The sequence below is a fragment of the Coffea eugenioides genome, chromosome 6, assembly GCF_003713205.1.
Source record: "Coffea eugenioides isolate CCC68of chromosome 6, Ceug_1.0, whole genome shotgun sequence".
In the NCBI taxonomy this organism is placed as follows: domain Eukaryota; kingdom Viridiplantae; phylum Streptophyta; class Magnoliopsida; order Gentianales; family Rubiaceae; genus Coffea; species Coffea eugenioides.
Window position 1 is genome coordinate 18,384,303 of NC_040040.1, and position 22,796 is coordinate 18,407,098.

The window sequence follows — 22,796 nt, forward strand, 5'->3', positions numbered from 1 at the left end:
AAATTTTGTATTCAAAAAATCCTTTTCAACTTCTAAAAGAAGCCATATATGAGTTTTAACATCACTGGTACTGCACAATCATCAGCTTCACATCAAAATCTAAGAGCATTTTGGATGGAGATTATTTGCCATTTTTTTTTATCATGAATATATTTTTCAATCATTTTTTTAATTTCATATACGTCACATTTAAAAAAATGTTATAATATTTTTCACAAAATTATCCCAAATAATCTGCTATTCAAACACACTTAGTTCAGAAAATACAAAGAAAACGTGTACTTCAATCCTATTATTTGGGTGCTAAATTAGCAAACTAGTCCTCAGTTTATATTAACCTTTTTGTTAAAAACTAAACTTTAGAAAATTTGATTGCGCTGTTATAGCATTTGACAACTAGACGGCTGTGACCTTTTTCTGAGTTTTTCATCAGAAAAAGGAAAAAAAAAAAGAATAAAATCTTGACACTTCACCAGATACCACATAAAACTGTATAAATAACCATCAAATATGAAATGACCTATTTTTTTGGAAATCAACTTCCTCATCTTTGATAGCTCTAGGAACAGTAACCGTTAATTGATGGAACTTACCATGCATGTTGTATTGGGATGCCAAAGATTTAAATGCATGTTGTCTGGCCCTTTGCCCTCTGTGCATCTCCAGCCACATGGGAGGTTAAACTAGGACTTTTGGGGCAGGCAGGACAAATTTAAAATGTTTTAAAGCTCTACTGCTATTATTTTAAGGGTCGTTTGGGGTTGCGGTAATATATTGAAAAATACTTTCTTAATAGAGTTTTTTTTTTATTTATAAAAGTACTTATTAAATGCTTTTAAAGTATGTTGTTTTGAAACATATATAGTTCAGTAAGTATACTTACTGTATTGGATAATGTGTGATTTAAAAATTTTTAAATATATTTATCTCTTTATTTAGTTTATAATATAGAATAAAATGATTAAATTTAATATTTTAATTTTTTAAATCACAAAAGTATCAAATTTGAACTCTTGCTAAAAGTACTTTTAGCACCAGAAGCTTTGTTTCTAATTTTATGGAACGATATTCACCAAACGCCTTAAAAATACTTTTTAACACTTAAAAATGCTTTTTGACCAAAAGCTTCGCAATCGAAAAGGGGCCTAAATACAAAAAATCATGGGCCCTTCATTAAAAAAAATCTTGGGCCATGATGAGAAAGCATATAGGGTCTTCAGCAGGCAGCGGTATATGGACTGATGGGCTCCAGTGTTACTTAACTAAAAGTGATGAATGGAAGGGTTAAAATTCCAATTTGAAGTTTGGTGCTTTTCTGAAGAAGCATTAAGGGCACCATAGGTCCACAAAGTTGATCTTTCCCTAACGAATTAGTACAATAATTAAACACTTCCATGATGTAGAAAAATAGAAACCCTCTGCTAAAACAATTTCAAAAGTGGACAAATACATAGTGTTATAAAGGTCATAATAATTCCTTTTCATTTTTAGTTGTGTACACATACTATTATAAAATACATACACAAATAGAGATTAGAGTATAACTTTTATCCAGTCGGATTTTTCTACAATAATAAAAACGTGTTCAGATATGCGCTATATATGTTACACTCGTGAAAAATTCACAGGACAAGTCCCTTTTGTCTCCTAAAGTTTCTGTAGTGATCAAGAATCGTGCATGCTGAACCCAACCAATTGCCTAACCTCTCCATCTTCACCAAACCCATCCTTAAAAGAGTAATAACTAGTTTTGGCAGTTATATAGAGCACTTCAACAAAGTTAATAAATGCTTGTTTCATGTTTCATGTTTCATGTTTTGGTTTGACATTGCTAGATGCCCCAAATCTTCTTTCGTTCCTCAACAGGGAAGACAGACTAAAACTATTGTCAGCTTAGAGTGATAATAGGTATTGCTTTTATAGCAACTACTAATTGCTGGCAATGCTCTGAATTGTAGAAGGAACTGCCAACTGCTGCTTCATTTACTTGCACTCAAAGCCAAGGCAGTAAAGGTTGGTGGTTGCATCAAACCTTTAAATTTCTTTTGCCTGTTCAAACTGTTCATCCACTACCTATTTAGTAACACTGACATGTTCAGATCAAAATTCACTAGGACCAGCAGCAGACAAAAACAGGCGTCACATTTACCAGTTAATAAATGGTAGGTGCAAGAAAAGAAGATTTTGACCACCGGAATTCCTAAAGAACTGGAGTCTATTAGGAACTGTGTGTACTGAAAATAAATGGTAGTGGAAGAGGACTCTGCTTCATAAACTTTCCCCTCCATTTTTTCTGTTTACCACGCTCCATTCTGGAAAGCTCCCCTTTCTGATAAAAACATGGCCATGTGGGGAGTTAACAGCAATACAATGCCATGGAATTGGTGAGGGCGGCGAAAAAAGTTGGGAAACCGATAGTAACAAATAGGAATGAATAACAGGATAGATAAAGCTCCAGTTCCATCAAGTGCTTGCACCAGCAAAAGGTAAGATAAAGGAAACGAGGGGCCCCCACCACCTGCCTGATAAGTGCAACATAGGTCCCCAATTCCGGTTAAAGAACCAAGTCCACCAAGAAATGTGCCAATCAAGCACAATCATATACAACTCCAAGTAGAATAGTGGATCACACCAATCGAACACAAGGTATGTCTGGCGCGAAAAGGATAATAAGCAGAACACTCACAATCCTGTGACATAAAACAGTCATGATTGAGTATAATGCTTCCTGAATCTCCATTCTGCAGTTAAATAGGTTATGTGATTGGAGGCCCAAAGACAAGTCTTTCCTGCAAAATAAAATCCAGTCAATGGCACACATCATAATCTGCAGCATGTCATCTCTGAACAAGAAATTTAACATTGAAAAGACCTACAAAGACCAAAAATCACATAAGGATCACATTTAAATGCAGCAATGCCTTCATCAGCACTATACAGAAAGATGGTGGGATGGAGGAACCGAGCAAACTAACAAAAGTTCTCTTTCTTTAATTGGGTAACTAACAACCAAGGATACACCATTTTAGGCATCAAACGTTTAGAAAAGATGGGCCAAAAAAAGGGGCATATACCAAATTTATCTAAAGAGGAAAAACAAATGAACAATGCATGCTGTGAGACCAAATAACCAATTTATCGTTATCTGGCACCATGATGCCAGTTAGTAGCTATAATGTGATACTAAATATTGAAAACTATCAGAGAAGGTAAACTGGCAGACAAGCTATGCATCAGTCTCTAACACCTCTGATGACCAACACAGTAATAAGATGACTATATAGCAGCAGGGAATTATCAAATAAGAAGAAAAGGATACTCAGCAACCACGAACAAAAAAAAAAAAAAATCAATCGAGACCCAAGTCTGTACTAGAACATGACATACAACCAAAAAATTAAACGCAATAAAAATGGAGAACAAATATGAATCAGCAGTGACCTGCACAAACCATTCATGCAAGTCATTGTCTATTTGCTGCATCCTTTTTGAACTAGTAAGAACTGTTTCTGCTTGAGGCATTTGATGGATAAGGAAGGAACTCATCTATGCTCTTTTAACCTCAACAAAAGTTGACTCAGACCTGATTGCTTCATGTGAAACCCCATCATAAACCTGTATGCACTTCTTAGCTAGTGAGACCACTCAGTGTTTTCTTTGGAGTTTAGATTAATAAAATCCCCATACGATCATCCAAAAAAATGCAGCTAAATATTTAATCTATAAGGAATCAAGCACCACACTCCAATAATGCTTCCAAGCACCATCAGTGAAATCTCTGAAAGCCATTTTACAAAGCTGCTGCCAAGACCTTCTTGAAAATCAGTTGCAGATACTCAAAACTGCCAAATTCAAGAAACTCAATTCCTTTTCTTATCATCTTCTTTAGTCTTCTTAAGTACCTTTGGCCTTGGCTTCACGGGCTTCAAGAAAGAAACTTGAAATTTAACCATAGCTCCCAAAACTTCAGTTAAAATTGATTCAATCTCAAGTCCATTAGGCTCAAAAAGCCGTAAACAACGTGCAACTGCCTCCATCGTACTCATGCAACCACCAAAAGGTTCCTTCCTAAGAGTCAAATCTGATTCAAATATTGTCCCACCCTCAATCCTATCATCATAGTCCAGGCAAGCCTGAATGGCAAACTTGGACAAGAATGATAAACTTGCATGCAACATCTCCTTGGCGTGCTTCCAGGTTCCATCAAATACCACCAGAACACAGTTAATCATGTCAGAATCACCTGCTGATGAATTTGGCAGTTTAAACTCCGCTAGTGGTAATGCATCTTTTCCTGAAAAATCACATCAATGATACAACATTATAAGCTAACAGCTCAAATTAAAGTTTGTATGGAATTTGATATATTCAATTGCGAAAGAAGAAGGGAACCGAAATAATGGTCTCAGGCATAAGTCAGTAATATATCAAAGAGTGTCAAGAAGCCAATCTTACAGGTCTGCATCTTATTCTTAAACTTTTTTTATTTCACAGAGTTTTTGTTGTAAATGATAGAAACTCTGATAATCCATCCGGAGTAATAAGGTATAAAACCATATTAAAATTCTGACAAAGATTTCAAACCTTTCTACCAAAAATAGTCTTGTTCTGTTTTCTACACAAAGATCATCATATAGCTTCGTCATATAGTTTACCTACTACTGATGAAGGAAGTCGGATCATTCGCTAATTCTTTCATTATAGGATCCCCCACTGAAGGGTGAGGCGGAAGGGGTTCTTTGTACCCCTACCCTGGTCAAAACCGCTTGGTGCTAAACCCATGTATGTATACCGAAGAGCAGTATGGTAATTTTTGCATCAATATCTATTGCCTTCTACAACCATCAAAAAAGACATCGCATTGAGTTTCTCAAAGTTGGTCATCAACCCAATTAAACTAAGAAAGTGAATGTCAAAAGTGCAACTTGCATCAACCCAATTAAACTAAGAAAGTGGATGTCAAAAGTGCAACTTGCATCAAAGACATCTAATCTGCAGGAACCCGAGGCGGCTAAACCGACTTTCTGGGCGCTGACTTCTCTGAGTCCTCTTCTTGGGAGGAGTGCACTTCTTCTCTTGGGTTGCCTTCCCCAATCAGTCCCTTGCTTCTAGACCTTAAAATATTTCCTTCTCACTTGGTGGAGGAGACATCTGCAGATGGATGCCCCAACCTATATTTTGTTTGGGCGGACGGACCCTTATCTCAAAAAACTTGAATTTAATTAGAAACTTTGGAAATCAGATCCATGGAAGTTATCTACCCAGATGCATGCCTAACTTCGGAATAAATAACTGCTTGAAGCATTGATTTAGAAAGAGTACTACCTATGCTATCTCCATCTCAAATCAGTCACTCAGCTGTAGTAACAAAATTTTCAGTGTACTCCATGAAAGTTACGTTTATGGTGTCCTTCCTGATCTCAATTTCTTATTTTATTTCTTTTCACCTAAAATGCTGTATAAAACCAAAACTGGAAAAAAGAGTTGATAATCAGAATTCCATCAACTTAAAAAAGCAAATACTTCTTCAATCTGCAATTGATATCCCAGCCATGCAAGCTTGTCCACCTAAAATATATTTTGTCTCAATCAACCCTCATTTTTTTTCCGATTCATGCGCCACATTGCAAAAGCTAAATCTATCATTACTTGCTTCACAATCTCAAAGAATTGATTTGAAAACGAAGTTATGATTTTTACCCGACAAAGGAAGCAATTTACTAAACAAACTATAACTCAGTCCTTGGAAACTCTAATTCACACTCATCTCCACTTTTCATTGCAACAAACAAGGGCCCAAACTAAATTAAAACATTTCTGGCACATGATTATATTAATTTAACAACTTCATTGGCAAAATTTTTTTTGAAAATTGATTCCTTGGTCATCGATTGGGCTGGCCAGCGGACCAATTGTTTGACACAACTAAATTCAAAAACAATTTAGAATGTCATCATTTTCTTTAGCAATTGCACAATTCAATTTTGGACAAGCATAAATCATAAATTCCATTTCAATTATTTGCACAAAAATTCAATAAAAATTAGGCAAATTCCAAGAGGTGCAACTTTACAGCACAAGGTACAATGACAAAAACTAATTCTGAAATGAGTGATAAAAAGAGCAATCAGGGAACATTCCCATACCAGGAAAAAGGTAAATTGTTCGGAACGGCAAATCAGGGTTTTCAACGGCAAAGTCATGTAGAGAATCGAGAAGCTCGGAGTCGCCGTAGCGTAACTTTCTTCCGACTATAACTTCACAGTTGTCGAGGCATTTTTTTAAGACGGGGACGGTGGCAAGCTTGTGGCGTTGCTCGTGAGGGTGGTGTAGAATCACGATTTTCGTGAGGGTTGGGATGGGTTTTTTGGGAATCGTGTCGCAGAGGCAGACATTTATTGGCCTCTCGCAGCCTTTCTCGCACAATCTCCTCCGCGGTTGGTGGTGGTCTTCCACTGCAGCGGTGGCTTGGTTATCTAGCTCCATTGCCAAGAAATCTATGAGACTTGAGAACCCAATTGGAATTTTCACTAAAAGCTTGCGGCGAATTGTAACGTGGCAAGGGGATGATCTTGAATAAATTGGACACAGAAGCGTGGTCACGTGGCTATAGTATTTCCCCGCCTTTGAGTTCAGAACTTTTCCCACCCCCACACGCTTCTTTTTTTTTTTTTGCCTTTTCCTTTTTAAAGTGAAACAAAATCTCCATACATCGCACTAGGCAGCAGGCAGAAGGCAGCACCTTCCTCCTCGTCTTTCAACTGATACCATTTTCGCTTTTGCGGCGTTCATCAGAGTTCTTCAGCCAGACTGCAGAAAATTAAAAAAAAAGGGAAGGAAAAAGAAAATGACGACTTCTTCAAAATTTGATGCACCCCCATCATCATCGTCGGAAGCATCTTCACTCACAGGACCTGTAGAAGCTTCTCAGTTTCTTCACACCCCTAAATACTGGTTCATCTCCTCTTCTCTCTCATGCCCTGATGTAACATAAATGTTTGATATTATAAAGGTGCTTGAACCTAAACGTTTCTGTGATTCAGAAAACAAGATGTTATTGCATTAGGAGGAAGCCCTTTTGATTTAAAGGCATAATTTATGTGTATTTAATGGGTCTGATCAGTGTAATATATGTCTTAGTTGTTCTGGCTTTTCCTTTTTAATCAGAATGAAGTGTCCACCACGTTGTTTAACAATTAAGTCAAGATTCTTGCTGAGGAAATATCTGCTAATTAACTGTTCTCCGAGAAGGTTTTGGATGTATTACGCAAGGATTGGATAATTAGGAAATTTTGGCTGTGTGTGTTTCTTGCTGGCCTAGAGAAAATGTGATTCTCTTTCTGGCATTTTAACAAACACGTAGTGAGGATTTCTTAGTGATTTGTTTTCTATGTATTTGCTTTAGCATCATTGATGCAGCTTGCTTGTTATATGTAATAATCATGTTTCATTTCTAGAGTCGTTGTTTATTTACTTTTTGTCCTACCTACATGGTTATCAAAGAAAAGTTAGAAGTTGAGTATTAACTTTTCTTTTTCCCAAAACAAGAATCTTGAGAAGGTAGTCTGTGGACATATATTGTTTCTGCTAAGGATTGGTAGATAGGTGTTTTATGTTGTGCTTAAACTTCATTTACTGAATTCTTTGTAATAGAGCTTTTGCTGCTGCGTACTTTTACAGTGAGGAGAACATATACTTGCTATGCAAGAAGCTATGTGCGAATGGTCTTGCTGATTCTGATGGTTCAGATTTATTTGTTGTTTTTATTTCCAACGAGAAGCAGCAGGCATGTTTTTAAGTTGATTTTATAACCTTGTTAGATTGTGTTCTCCGAGTTTGTTGATACCTAATGAATCCATTGCATTTGGACCCTTAGTACCAATTTCATATATGATATAAGCACTGTTCTTCTCCTCTTCTGCTCTGTTATATTTCAATCTTTTCTGTAGGACAGATATTAAGATTAAGTGAAGGGAATAGTATGAATTGCAACAGTTAACGGATAATTAGTAATTACTTGAGTTGAGTTTCTCGGATTGGTTGATCCATCTCTTGTAGTGCTTGTTTTACTAAAGAAGTTGTGATGCTAGGTGCGCCCAATTATGACAATGGCATGGAAGGAAAAATTTTAGGATATAAACTAGCGTGAGATTTAGACTGGAGATTCATGGATTGTATTTTGCAATGGCAATAACATGGCCAAGTCCCTGCACAACACTAGTATAAGCCAAGTTTACAAATATAATATGCCATTGGAAATTATGGCTCTTTTTAAAAATTTTTGGGATTGGTCCAAAAATTCAATTTTATTTCATGAATGGCGTGCATAATTACTAATTTTATCAGACCAGCTCATCTGATGAGTGATGACTCTTTTGCAGATTCCACTGTGGCATCAGAAAGCAAGCCAGAGAGCAGATGGGGTTGTTTTGTGGGATTATCATGTTATTTGTGTACAGGTGAGTGGATGTTATCACTTTATCTTGACAGTGGTTGGGTCATTCTGGTCTAAATTGTACTAGTGAAGAATTTAGTTATGTGGAACTTATTTATCTCTCCTCTTAATGAAGATATGATATTGTAGTGTCTGACTGCAGAAAAGAAAAGATGCAAGCTCCTCTCATATGGTGTGGGACTTAGATTCAACTCTTCCCTTTCCATCTCGTCTGGCTTCTTATGTTGCTGAAACTTTCCGTCCATCTTTCAAACTATTCTCAGAGTTTCAGAGGTAAATAAATGACTCTGAGTGCTCTGTTAAATTTGTTATTGGGACATACGTGGGGTGAATGTTAATCTAGATGATCTAGTGATTTATTTGGTAAGTAGCTATTTTACTATCACATGGTACCAGCTAAAGACCCTGGGGATGGCAATGGAGGGTACAATGTTTCATCATGATTGCTTGTTTCCTTTGGAAGCTTATATCTGTTCGCAATAAGCAAGCTAAATGTAGAATTTGGTGCATGTTCTAGGTAACAAATATATGTAGCAGTGCTTTGTAGGAAATAGTCTTGTTTCACATGTTTCACTTTCAATTAAACTATATTTTTAACTTAACACTATATCAGGCAGTCTCTCTGCACTTTAAGAAAATATGCTAGCATGGTTATTAGTTGATTTCACTGTGTCATATTTTTAGATTTCCTCATGCTTGTTTTCAACAGTAATCCTTCCAGCAGAAACTCCGTGAATGGGATAATGATATCTATATCTTTAGCAGCTAAGTGCATTGAGAAGTATTTCTAATGCTATTGCCTAACCCCTAACCCAACTCCCCCAAACTCCCAAGCTTGAAAAATGGCGAGCACCAAAATGTGGGCATTTCTCTCTTACTTTAGTTGACTCAATGTATGCCTTGAATTCTAACCAACATTATGCAAAATTATTTGAGGGGAATTTTCAAATTTCAGGCTTTTCCGGATTGTACATGCACCAGTTCTCCTCAAATATTTTGCGTCTGACAGAAGACACATGAAAGATTCTGCGGGAAATTGGATTTCTGAGCCACCTCCTTATCAGGCCATTGTAGCTGAAGGTAATTTTAGGAACCAAAGCATTCCAGGCCTGTGGTACTAACAATAATTTGATAACTAATTGATTAAACAGACAATAGAAAGCCAGACTCATCTAATTCAATTGCAGAAGGATAAGATGCTTCTAGGACACATCGTAGCATTTACGGTAGATCATTTGTCCTAGAAAATCAGTCAATATTTTTGGTTGTGCAGATGGAACTTTGCACAACCTGAACGACTACATAAACTTTTCAGCTGTGGAGGTGTTGGAAAATGTCGAAGCTGATTCAGTTAATGCTGTTATCAACCAAAGATTTGGCATTGTAGCGAGTGAAGGCCAACTTGAGGAGTTCTTTTCACTGATCTCCTGATGATTGGCTCAAATCGTCCCCATTTGTTGAGTTGTGTCTTTGTACAAATTCAGTCTCTTGCAATGATGCAGTACTTGCGATGCATGCATGAAGAGTAAGATCGTACTATACTTTAGGGTTGTGTCCGCTAATAATCGTCTGGTGGAGGGTGAACTCATTTTTGAAGGAACTCATTTTCCCTGTATCTCGTCACTTTCGAGCTTCTCTACTGATGCTAAGAGATGAATGTTTTATCAAAAAGAAAAGGAAGAAAGGGCAAGAAAAAGGTAATGGGCGAAGTGCTATAATTTCCCCAATGGATTTCTGCTTGCCAGAATGTGACACAGACTATCACTCTGCTGATCAAGAATGCTTATCCACCCTCTCACTAATGCAAAATAAGGTAGATATTTGTAATAGAACAAACTTACGAGCATGTTATTTAAGCATCGTGTTGGCTTCCCATTTTTTGTACGAGCCTACTGGTACACATACAAACTTCTCAAGGGATCCTGATCTGTATTGATTTGTAGGAACTATTTGGTCTGAAAAACAGTTGCTTGGGAATGATATTGTCACATATTTTAATGCTAGAGCAATTTTTACGAAAAATAACAAAATTAGCCATTTCAAGTCTAAATGCAATATTGAATTGAGAAGCAAAAACTTGGCAATTAATTCAAAAAACTATTATGACATCAAAATTTGAGCTGTTTAACATCAGACATGTTCTCCAATAATTCAGACAATAAAAAAGTTTCAAATTACAGGTTTCTCGCGATGTCCACATACAGACGTATAAAGAATGAGCCAATGTGTTCTAGCAATGGCAAAGCAAAACCATATAGGAGAAAAAACCCAATTAAGATCTCGAGAAAAAGGGACCTGGAGAGGGATGCAAAGCGCCTGGTAATTCCTCACTTTACTATAAGCTGAGATGTCAAACAAGATGCCCACAAATTTTTTGAGGATCAGAAGGAAAAAATTTTCAACTCAATGCCTAGCTCCTGCTTCGTGTCACCATCTCCTTTTTAATCTGCCCAATTGAAGGACGTGATTCCACTGGGTAAAGCATACAAGCAATCAGGCATGGTGAATCCGATATGATCAGATTCCCTAGGATCATCATATCATGGTGAATCCATCATGATACCCTAGGATCAGGTTCCATCCTCAGTGTCTGAAAGCAGATAATCTTGTATCTGCTCCCTGCAAAATTAAAAATATACAGCAGATATGAGAAGCAATGGCAGTAACATGCACATAGCTCTTTTAGCTAAATTATAAGATCCAAATAACAACAATGCAGAAGAAAGTTTCCCACTCATGGAGAGCCCAATTTAACTTTTCCAGATTGCAAAGGATGCACACTGATCACCCATCAAAAGCACAGGGCAAAATTAATCTGTCTGCTTTTATTTAGATGTCCGTTTAGACTTTGTCACTGTCTTGTGGATAGCATCCAAATGTCATCCTTTTCGACATTAGGATTACAATTTTATGATCTACACTATCAACTGTTCAAACACTGTTTGCAGTAAAGAAAAGCAGATGAGAAGGGTTCATCTGTAGAAAGTCAGAAACTTTTCATCCTTGTCCCTTACATTTACAATAGCCAACGTGATGCAAAACAAATGCAATTTTAGGATCACATACTAAGTCTTTGACACAGCATTTCAAGATAAAGTAAAGGTTAACAGTTCATGTCACATGTGCTAAAGAATATTGCTCATTTCAGATGATAAAAGCAGATAATTTCTCACCTTAGCCACCTATCTTCACCAAGGCAGCTATATTCACCTCGAGCAACCATTTGTTGTGGTAGAAGTGAATAAAAGTGCTCCAGCAGAGAAATATCCTTTGGAAGAATTTGAAACTGGCAACTTGTGCAGCATCCGTTACTAATATCTTCTGCTGACATTATTTGATTCTCCAATTTGTAACTTTTGACGTCAGATTTCTTGAGTGGACTATTGCAAATTCTGCAGAATGACTCTGGAGGAAGAGATTCATTAGGTTTCAAATTGTACTTTTTCTGCCGCCTTTGCGATGCCAATTGCATATTGCAGTCATCTGGCTCTGGCATTCTATTGAAATGGAATGGCGTAAGCTTTCCTGCTGTCCTAACGATAGTACTTTCTCGAGAAGGATTTTCTTCCTGAAATGTAAAGCCTAATCAGCTTCAAGGTAGATTAGCTACAATAAGCCACCTTGAACAGCTATTCAATGCTGTATAGGTGTTCTGTTGGACATTGAAGAGCAAAAGCCCAACTCAAATGACCATCAGAAACAATTCATTCTCTTAAATTCTAGTCATAGTATGTGTAAGAGCCATCTCAAAACCAAAACGAATCAATCAATAGATTCACCTGAAGCAGTTTGACAAATGAAGTAATCAAGGCATTGATGCCAGAATGATGATCATTATGAACTTCTACAGTCTTCAAACTGCCCTGCCAAATTGAGATCAGTACCATCATGGTAATAATTTGAAATTAATGACAAAAACAAAAGGTTTGGAAAAGTATTATTTGAAGTCAGATTCAATTATTACACCAGGGAGAAAAAGAGTGGACAGGGAGGAGAAGCCAGGGTGCCTGTAACAAACCTGTCAAGGCTGCACATTATATTCAGCTCTTGAGCAAGACAATCATGCAGAGGAAGTATAACAGGTATCTCCCACCTTGCATCGACATATTGGATATCTGCAGCCAAAGAGTAACCCTGGCCCTGGAGAGAAAAGGAAAACCATTATAGGAGCTTCCAACATCAAAACTTTTTCATAAACAACTAGTAGCTCTAAACGTTAGTGTTGACAATACATTACTCTTAGCATGCTCCCCCCCCCCCTCCCTCTTTGTGTTCTTTTCCTGAATCCTAAAAGCATCTGATTAAAAGTAGCCAAGGTTTGGGATTTTTCAGAATCATATTCCCAACTAAAAAAAGTACAAAATACATAGTACACTAAACAAGATTCCAAGTCACAAGTTGAGCACAAAATTTGCTTTATCTTGTAGCAACTAAGACCAATCATCCAAATGGGTAGTAAAAAGAATCATGGTACACTTTTACGTAGCATTTTGTTTTCACTTTCCTATTTGGGAACCATGAAAACAAACCTTAACAGTTGCTTCAAGGACACGACAAGCTATCCTAGAGGTGCATGTGCCTAGCAAAACTTTGGTATATCCATTCTTGAGCGCAACCTGCACATTGAATTAGAAAGAGCTTGCAATTACAAATATGCTTTCAACAGAAACGACCTTAAAATGCATGGTACCAGATATACGGTACAAACCTTTTGTAAGGCTAACATTCGCAAATGCACCAATAGATCTTCCTTTCCAGTGACATCAGCAACAGCATTTAGCAACTCTTTCAATCTATTTCTTCCATTGTTGGAATCTGAAGAATAAATACTTTCAGTAGAAACAACATGGAACTCCTTAACTGGAGGAGCCAAATTCGAGACAACCAATCTCATTTCTTCAACTGCTTGGCTGAATTTGTCAGCAGGTATAGAAATACTCGAACTTTCAACAATAAAAGCAACCCCAACGCCAAAGACAGGCAATGATCTATCTCTACTTGCATCAAAATTCTTCTGTGCTTTCATTTGCATCTCATGAACAAACTGAAGAGCCACCCTACATGATATACAAAAACTAGCTCAGGGCTAAATGTTTAAACTCGTAACACGCAAAATTCAAAATTTCGCGTGATAACTATCACTCATCCAATATATCACAAAGAAAGTACAGATTATTTGCTTCATGTAACAACATTGTCCGGGAAATCAAGAATATCAGGATTCTCCTTTTTCTAGTATAGTTATTCTTCTTTTCAAGAATAAGGAGGACGATGCAGAAAGGGAGAATTGGGTTGGTGAGAACCAACCATCATTCTCTAAGACAAAAGGATCAAAGACAATTTAAATACATTACTGGGCTGTATTCTAGGCTCTATTTTGTCATCATCAACAAACGTTTACTCATAAATCATCAATGAAGATTGTGTCAAACAAATCCTAAGCATGTTCAACTAAATCAACAAGAATTTTAAAGCCACAAGTATAGTCAAACAACACAAATTTAATCCAAGAGCTCCTCTAGCTCAAAGAATGAAAACGAAGAAAAAGAAGAAAGGGTACCTAGAAGAAGGGCCACCGGAGAAGGCGACGAGCACGTTGTCAGAAGGCGAAATCAGAGCATTAGAAGTGACGGCCAACCTAAACTTCCCGTAAAGGTTGCTCCGGAAACAATCTCCACAGAAGCGGCTGCTATCGCTAGCACCACCACGGCCACCGCCTCCACCTCCGCCGGTAACTTGAGCTGAGGCAGAGGAGGACGAGAAGGCCGCTGCCATAGATTCTTTAAGCTTGCATTTGATGCAAAAGGCGGAATCCGAGTTCTTGCCATTGGATAAGGGCTGCTGGGTGGACTCAGTCGCCACAGCCGGCGGCGGCTGTGGAAATTGATCATCTACTTTGTCGCCGTTGTCTTCTCTGTAGCAACCGCCGGATTGGCAGGTTGCCGAATTGCAAGCCATCACACAAATAGCAGCACAAAGCCCAGCAGAGGAGCACCGGAGCACTTCCCCTGCCAATGCCCCAAAAGATTAAAACCCCCAGGGGCTTTTTTTTTTTTTTTTTTTTTTTAACGTAATTTTTTCCCCTTAAACCTCAATTTCAGTTTTAATGGTCACTAAACTATGAGAGAAAAAAAAAATCCTGGGTTGTACTTAGGAAAAATATAGAAAAATATTATTTAAACTCTATATTTCGTTATTTATACATCCATCATTTGTCATATCATATAGTTTAATAAATAAAAATTATATAATAAATAAATAAATAAATATTATATAATACATATTATATAGTTTAATAAATAAAAACTATATAATAAAATAATAATAGGAGTGCTCATAACATTTATCAAAATATATAGTGCTAAAAAATCATAAATTCCGCTTCTTTAGCCCCATGCAACATGGCAAATCCGGTTACTTATTAATCTAATCTAAAAACTAAAAAGTATTCAGTGCTAAAAATCAAATATTTCGCAAACAAAGAGTGAAGGACATAGGGTTCCATTCTGGATTTCCAATTTGGTTAAAGGATCTCAGTTTAGACACCTTTTTCTTTTACTTGTGTTCTAGATTTATGTGAATTATCTTTTCTTTTTTATTTGTTGTTCTTGTTTTTAACGTTAGGAGGAAAAGCCTGCATGGCGCGCGAGAGTTTAATGCATGTGATTAGAGATAGTTAATAATTATTATTTTGTGCTTTTTAATATAGGAAATGAAGTATGACAATTTTATTATGTGATATTAAACAGAAAAATCTTAAGTTACATATTGAGTCAAAAAATTTAATGTGCAATGAAATTTAATTATAAGATAAGATCAACCACTTTGCCATGAACCAATTTGCATCCAACCTAGTAAAATAAAAGATCTTATACATTTCTTGCACTTTAGGGATATTAAAATCTACTATTTGGTTTCAATTTGATCTTGATACAAGGAGATTCCACCACACTATCTTGTCATATATAAGTGAGATTTGAACAATTAGCTTACTTGAAGAAATCATTGTGTCAGGATCAAGCGCTTACCATTGCACCAAAAGTTATAGCTATTCGCGAAGGCGCAACTTTATTTCCTTAACCACAATGGCAGCGCAAAGCACCGTACCACGCTCGGCCAGCATGAGGGGCTGCACCCCTGGGTGCCACGGGCTGGGCGGTTAGTCCCTTCGAGCCGGGATCTGAGGGATGTTGCTGATTAGGCCAACACATTGCTTGTGGTAATTGGTTCTTGCAAGCCAAGTTCTTGAATTTACATTGACTCCAATGACATTTAAATTATCACGAGACCTCTACATTGACTAATCAATCAATTTTTATTGTATGATTTAGAAAATATACAAAGCATCTCTTTCTTGATCGTTAGGGGATCACAATCACAAAACATCAGTTTTTGAATTAGTTGCAGAGATATACAACAACTAACCTGCAAATTTAGAGGAGTAATAAAAAAATGGTACTAAGGCATCTTAGTCCACTTAATTCAAGAAAACAATTAAAAATAATGAAGTACATACTTTGGATTTGCAGCCAAATACTTTAAGTAGATAGTTAAACCTATTGGCAAACAAAATGAAGTGAAAAAATTGCCCAAATGAAATTGCCAGTAAAGTAGCAAACTATTTGAAAACTATCATAATTAATTATTAAAACAACAAAAGAAATAGATGCAATCTATAAATGGGAAAATTTATGATGATAAGCTTACCTTAAACCACAAATAAAAGATACCCGTCGAGAAAGCTGCTGCAAAATGGCTAATGCAGCAAAATTCGAATTTAATAGGTTGGATGATTGTGCTGGACCAAAGTTTTAAATAAATGTTCTAATTACACTTCAAACACTCTTACATTTCCAAAATAGTCCCATTCTTGGGGTTGAAATTCAAAGCCAAACTTTGACCAAAACTCAATCTTATATATTATAGGGATTTGGGAGGAAGTGAAGATTGAGAATTCAAGATCAATTAAGGGTTCGAGAAATTGAGGAATCACTATTTAAATAAAGGATTCACACTTAACTACGGAGTGGTATTGAAATCTGGTACTTAGTAAAATATGATGATAATAATAATAATCATAAGTTCTGTTTGAATTAAGGGATTTGAGGAAGGATTTGAAATCCTTTAAAGTAGCTCTAGGTTATTTGAATTATTCAAAACTCGCCAAAAAGTCCTGAAAATTTTGAGAATATATCATGGGCTCTGGACCAACAAACGGATGAATAAAGAGCCACACCTTCACTTTTAGCGAAAGAATCATAGAAGAAAAATTAATCTGGGTTGTTCGTCATTTCAATTAAACTCAAAGATAGCTACCTAAGAAATCTGCTTAAAGGAGTGATTTACCAACAGATCCAGAAAAGTAGAATGATGCAAAGAAAATGGACACGAAAGAGGGAAAAAAAAAGGGAGAACTATTAGGTTGGGACTTGGGTCGAGGGAAGAAATTAGAGGGAATTTTTCGCATGCGCGTTTTTCACCTAAACTTCTTATGTAATTTTCTTTTTCAATCTGTTGCCATCCGGACCCCTTGGCCATGATAAGAGCCATCCTTACTGCATCAGCTTCCTCTACTATTGCATCCCCTTTCCTTTGTTTCTGTATCCCCCAAACTTCGACCACTTTGAGAAGGCAACATTAGGTTTGTTTGCTCTAGTCATCATTTGTCTCTAGATTGCTTGTTCTAAAGTTGCCTGTGGTCACCTTTCAAATGGTGACTTTAAAATAACTACTCGAAATGGTGATTTGAAAGTTACTCTTTCGAACAATAAATTCTCTACTTTGAAAAGGATTTAAAATTTTGAGTTTGAAACTTTCACTAAACATTGGACTATTTTGATAAATACCTCCCCTATAGTGCACCTATGTCACAATTTTGTAATTTTGGTAGAAGATTGAATTGAGTAGTAAGGTGAGAGAAATTGCAAGTAGGAGCTCTTGAATTCAGAAACTCCCATTTATATATAAATAAAAAAAAATCTCCTATTGCCGAAATATTGACAATAAAATTTCCTAGCCAAGACTTTAATGGTAACATAGGAAAATTTCTTTTTTTTTTTTAAAATTAACAAGTACACTTTTTTTTTTCATTAGCACACTAAATAGTAGTATGCAGCAATCTAAGTGCTTGGTCAAGTTTCCATTTTGCAAAGCACGATCTTATTCTGTTTCCTACCAAATGTCAAAGTTGTTTAGGTAGAAACATGGATAGAAAAATTGGATGATGGCAGAGTCGCAGAGATATCCACATGGAATTCATTTATGGTGCTTAGGCTACTCGTCCCATCTGCGCGGGTTTGGTCAGGCAGTGAAAGTACTGGTGGACTAACAGGCTGGTTCACAGCAATGGTGTGCAAAGGCCTAGTTGGTTCTCGCCTGCCCGCTTCAAATCGGTTCACCACTTGCTGCATTGTTGGTCGACATTTCGGGTTTGCGTTGACGCAATCCAGGGCTAACGCTGTCGCGAGAGCCACATTTCGAACCACCAAAGGGTTAGTCGGAGGGGGCAGACGGGAATCAAGAAGATCCTTCAGCATTATTGGTTCATTGGGTTGTGATGATATGCAAGAAAGGAATTCTTGTGGATGCTCTCCAAACAGCGTTTCCAGCACCACAACTCCAAAGCCATACACATCGGACTTTTCAGTGACCACCATGGTATAGGCTAGCTCTGCATTGACAAGTAAGTCTATATTTGGATACAAATAAAGTTAATCTCAAATGGGACAACTCCAGACTTACTATTCCAAAAAAAAAAATTAATCGTTTCAGTTGGAAGAATTTTTTTCTTTTCTGTCCTTGAAAGTTAAGCCTAATATGTGCATCAAGAAAATATGAAAAACAAGGTGAAAAGCAGAAAGGGATCTGGGATAGCAAGGCAACCTACCTGGTGCCATGTAGCCAAAGGTGCCTGCAATGACTGTTTGATTTGATGAATCAAGTTCCAAAATCCTCGCGGTTCCGAAGTCAGAAAGAGTTGCTTCGAGCTGTGAATTCAAAAGAATGTTGTTGCTTGATACATCCCTGTGAATGACTGGCGGATCACAATCATGATGCAAGTAGGACAATGCACTGGCAATGCCCTTGATCAAATTCACTCTTTTAATCCAATCCAGCTCCACAGCTTCGGTTTCATCTCTCAAGATAAAAAACAAGCTTCCTCTGTCCATATACTCATAAATCAGAAACATGCATCGCTTGTGCAGGCAGAATCCGAAGAGCGTTACAATGTTCCTGTGCCTGATTTTAGATAGCATGTCGGCTTCGTTCCTAAAGCTCTTGTCAAAATTTGGATTCTCGCCTTCCAAACGGTGAAGCTTTTTCAAAGCCACTACTTTCCCACTTGGCAACCGCGCTCTGTATACAGAACCATACCCCCCTGTCCCGATGCAATAACTGACATCAAAATCGTTTGTTGCTTTAATTATGTCTTCATAAGCCATATGTCCATCGTAGTTCCATATTCTGAAAATGTCTCCATGTTTATTGTCCATCAGCTCAACTTCCACTTTCTTGACTTTGGTTTTGCAGAAGATATAAAGCACTAATCCGCCAATTAATGAGAACACCAACAAGGACACGCCATGACCTATGATGTAGTATGGGGGGTGATGTCTGTGATTTTTCATAACAGGAGGAGATGCACCACAAAGAGCGGAAGTGTAATGCAAGTCTGGATTGCCGTCAAAACTTCCTGGACCAAACTTATTGACAAGCTCACACGGAAGTTCACCTTCCAAAGCATTATAGGACAGGTCGACGTCCCCCAGTCGAGAAAGAGACGAGGGGACAGTGCCAGAGAGAATATTGTGGGAAAGATCCAAAGTCGAAAGGTACCACTCCGATTTAATAATGTCATCCCCAAATTGGGTAGGAATTGGGCCTACAAGCTGGTTTGAGGAAAGATCTATAATTTGTAGAACAGGCAGATCGACAAGTCCAAGAGGCAAGGAACCACTTATTTGGTTAGAAGAGATGTCCAAATAAAACAGAGCAGTCAGATTGCCAAGGGTCGGAGGGATTTGACCAGTCAGCCGGTTGGACCCAAGATCTAGATATTCCAAATATTTCAAATTTCCTATTTCAGAGGGAATGGAACCATGCATTTGATTCTGAGCTCCTGAAAGAGAGACTAGCTTGGTTAGGCCGCAAAGAGATGAAGGAAGGGCACCTGAAAGATTAAGGCCGCTGAAATCTAATTTAGCTAAACTCTTCAATTTTCCTATTTCTTCTGAGAGAAATCCTCCCATTGCAGGATTAGAGTGAATGTCTAGTCGGGAAAGATTTGTCAAATTAAAAAGAGCTGAAGGAATTGTCCCATTGAAGTGGTTATTGTTGAGGTCAAGGGAGGCAAGATTGGACAATTGACCAAGAGCTGGAGGGATGCTACCAGAAAATCCACTGTAACTGATGTCTAATTCAACTAAACTCTTCAAATTTCCTATTTCTTTAGGGAGAAATCCTCCCATTGCGGGATTTGAGCGAATGTATAGTCGGGAAAGATTTGTCAAATTAAAAAGAGTTGAAGGAATTGTGCTACTGAAGTGGTTATTGCTGAGGTCAAGGGAAAGTAGATTAGACAATTGACCAAGTGTTGAAGGAATGCTACCAGAAAATCCATTGTAACTCAAGTTTACTTCAAGTAATCTCTTCAAATTTCCTATTTCTTCTGGGAGAAATCCTCCAATTTTGGGATTCCATTGAATATGTAACCAGGAAAGATTTGTCAAACGACAAAGAGCTGAAGGAATCGTTCCATTGAAGTTGTTATTGCTGAGGTCAAGGGAGTCTAGATTGGACAATTGACCAAGAGTTGGAGGGATGGGACCAAAAAATGAATTGTGGCTCAAGTCTAGAGTAACCAAGTTTGTCAAGTTTCCGATACATGGAGGATTTAAGCTGTCAATCAAATTCCAAGAAACATCGAGATGTGCTAGTTGCGTAAGGTTTACTAGAGAAGGCGGAAGCTCACCTTCAAGTTCGTTGGAAGACAAATTGAGATAGGTGAGTTTGGAGAGTGCACCAATTTGACGTGGGATGGCCCCGTAAAGACCATTTCGACTGAGATCTAGTCTAACCAGGTTCCGAAAAGAAGAGAAGCTGAAATTTGTCAATTCATCTTGAATTCTGCAGTTCGGAAGTAGTATTTCGGTAACGCTGCCAACATCGTTGCAAATGATACCAGGCCACTGGCAGTGGGCAGAGATGTTTGTCGCAGTAGTACTGCTGTCTCCCCACCAGCCACTCGTGAGCAGTGCCTCAGCTTCCAATAAATTCACAGCAGACTCCTTTGCTGCTGCTACTGCAACTGGTGCAACAGCCAGTATCATGAGAAGAACAACTCCGCTGCATACAACATCCATCGATGCTATAGGACTATGAAAGACCGTAATTAAGATAAGATAGATGAAATGTAAGCGCCCGCCGCCCGCCCTGATCAAGTAGTCTGGATTGAAAGACTCGCACTTAAAATGGAGTCAAGCCAGTAGTAGTGTCTTTCCAATCTGTATCTTTCACACGGATTGTTAAAAGCAATGTGATACAGGCATTTTAATTTGTGGTCCTGAGTTGATTCCACTTTTGAGAAAAAATCAGAGTTAGATTTGGTAACCTTTGCCAAAAGCGGTTCAATCGGAAAGAAATTATTCACAACCTTTTTTTTTTTTTTTGAAAAAAAAATTTTAAAAACACACTCCATCATCTTCACATGGCTGTCGAATCTAATTATTGCTCTTTGTGCTAAAGAGTAAATTATAAATTCTAAGGACAGATTTCTAAAAAAAATCAAATTGTATCTCAGAAAGGGAGCAAATTAGTAATATTTCGGTCTTAAAAGTACATTTTGCTGCCAGTAATTCAATATCGGTATGTAACCTTTTTTTTTGCTGCCTGTAACGTGTTCTTTCTGGCCTTGATTTGCTTTCACATTTGAGAGTCAAGTTCACTGCAATTGTTGTGCAAAATTTCTTAGAAGACTTTTCTGCGGGGCTTAAAACACGTGGAAGACTTTTTTATAAAGGGAGCTGCACTACTGTATTAAGGATTTTTAATGAATGGCGAAACTCGTTAAAACATTTAAATCGCATTTACAAGATGAATGCACAGTCACTTACTTTTGTCAACATATTAACAGCTGAGACACCCTTTTAATCAATAACGCGTACCCTTAGACACTTGCTAGCCAACCTATCAAATGAAATACTCTTGTATGGTTTAACTTTTATTTAAGCTAGTTCTTAACCCGCGTTTTTAACGGGACTACATCTATTGTGTTGAAAGACTTTTTAATAATACTGTGGATCAAAACATAATTATATACTAAGAATTGTAAAATTGACACTTTTGGAATGCATACATTTGAGTATAAAATTTTATACAGTTATCACCAATGCAGCATTAAAATAAAATATGTTACACAATGCTATTTTTATTTTGTTTCTAACAAATCTTATGCACTTAACATTAAACTTTTCTTAACCTTATGAATTACAAGTTAACTAAACGTTCATTTGATAGTTAAATTGTGTATACATTATTTGCCTATTGCGTATATGAAACCATACATCTAGCCCTCAATGCATAATTTTTATTATTGTGCACTTTTATACAATTTTTATGCATAGTTTTAATCATTATGTTAGTTTATACCATTAGATGACCTTTTAATTATTGCAATTAAAAACAAATTGTAGATAATTCCTCTTTAAATTGTTTTAACATCGAATAAAGTGGTCTACTCATTGTAGACATTTAGTTATTCTGAAAATCTATAACACATTGTAAACTTATGCTGATATAATTGTGAGAGATTCTACAATCTCTTTTGGTATCATGGCTTCAAGTTAAACTCATGGTTAACCTACAAACCATGATCAAAACCTTACCGATACTACAAGCCTTACAATACCTGAGGGAACAGAAAGCCTCAAGTCCCGTAGATAGTCTGGATTTAAAGACTACATATGGAGAGTTAAACGAGAGCACTTGGAATTGATCTGATTCCGCTTTTGAGAGCCAAAGATCCGTTTTCCACTAGAATTGTTGTGTGGAATTTCTTAGAAATGCCATTAAACACACTGGCCCTCAAACTTGAAGACTCGCAATGCAGTCTGGATTAGTTGATTCCACTTTTGAGAGTCAAGGTCCGTCTTCAAACTTGAAGTGTACGTTGTTCTTATCAATGCCATTAACTGTAGTGACTGTTCTTATATATAAAGCAAAAGAATTATAGACAATCTTCAACAAGAGGGGAAAAAACTATACATACAAGAAATCTTCCATTACTACTTTGAACTTTTAACAAGCAGAGAATTTTACTAATTGAATTTCAACTGATGAATTG

General features: G+C 37.1%; 4 protein-coding genes across 4 annotated transcripts; 1 reads left to right on the forward strand and 3 right to left on the reverse strand.

Annotated features, from left to right (window-relative positions):
• Positions 1–2,021: 2,021 nt before the first annotated feature.
• On the reverse strand, positions 2,022–6,518 carry LOC113773214 (DTW domain-containing protein 2). The gene is made up of 3 exons (XM_027317810.1): positions 6,147–6,518; positions 3,442–4,294; positions 2,022–2,789 (listed from the first exon to the last, which is right to left on the reverse strand). The coding sequence occupies exons 1-2, from the start codon at positions 6,484–6,486 to the stop codon at positions 3,861–3,863; spliced, it is 774 nt and encodes a 257-aa protein (XP_027173611.1). The 5' UTR covers positions 6,487–6,518; the 3' UTR covers positions 2,022–2,789; positions 3,442–3,860.
• Positions 6,519–6,723: 205 nt separating this feature from the next.
• On the forward strand, positions 6,724–10,443 carry LOC113775068 (protein N-terminal glutamine amidohydrolase). The gene is made up of 6 exons (XM_027319800.1): positions 6,724–6,954; positions 7,681–7,786; positions 8,382–8,459; positions 8,598–8,728; positions 9,411–9,535; positions 9,729–10,443. The coding sequence occupies exons 1-6, from the start codon at positions 6,848–6,850 to the stop codon at positions 9,884–9,886; spliced, it is 705 nt and encodes a 234-aa protein (XP_027175601.1). The 5' UTR covers positions 6,724–6,847; the 3' UTR covers positions 9,887–10,443.
• A 96-nt stretch (positions 10,444–10,539) lies between these two features.
• LOC113775076 (cytoplasmic tRNA 2-thiolation protein 2) lies at positions 10,540–14,458 on the reverse strand. Its single transcript, XM_027319808.1, has 7 exons — positions 14,016–14,458; positions 13,164–13,512; positions 12,985–13,071; positions 12,474–12,595; positions 12,235–12,313; positions 11,629–12,023; positions 10,540–11,074 (listed from the first exon to the last, which is right to left on the reverse strand). The coding sequence occupies exons 1-7, from the start codon at positions 14,411–14,413 to the stop codon at positions 11,026–11,028; spliced, it is 1,479 nt and encodes a 492-aa protein (XP_027175609.1). The 5' UTR covers positions 14,414–14,458; the 3' UTR covers positions 10,540–11,025.
• A 2,974-nt stretch (positions 14,459–17,432) lies between these two features.
• Positions 17,433–20,817, reverse strand: LOC113773745 (MDIS1-interacting receptor like kinase 2-like). Its single transcript, XM_027318362.1, has 4 exons — positions 20,262–20,817; positions 19,992–20,114; positions 18,342–19,916; positions 17,433–18,125 (listed from the first exon to the last, which is right to left on the reverse strand). The coding sequence occupies exons 1-4, from the start codon at positions 20,815–20,817 to the stop codon at positions 17,647–17,649; spliced, it is 2,733 nt and encodes a 910-aa protein (XP_027174163.1). The 3' UTR covers positions 17,433–17,646.
• Positions 20,818–22,796: the final 1,979 nt, after the last annotated feature.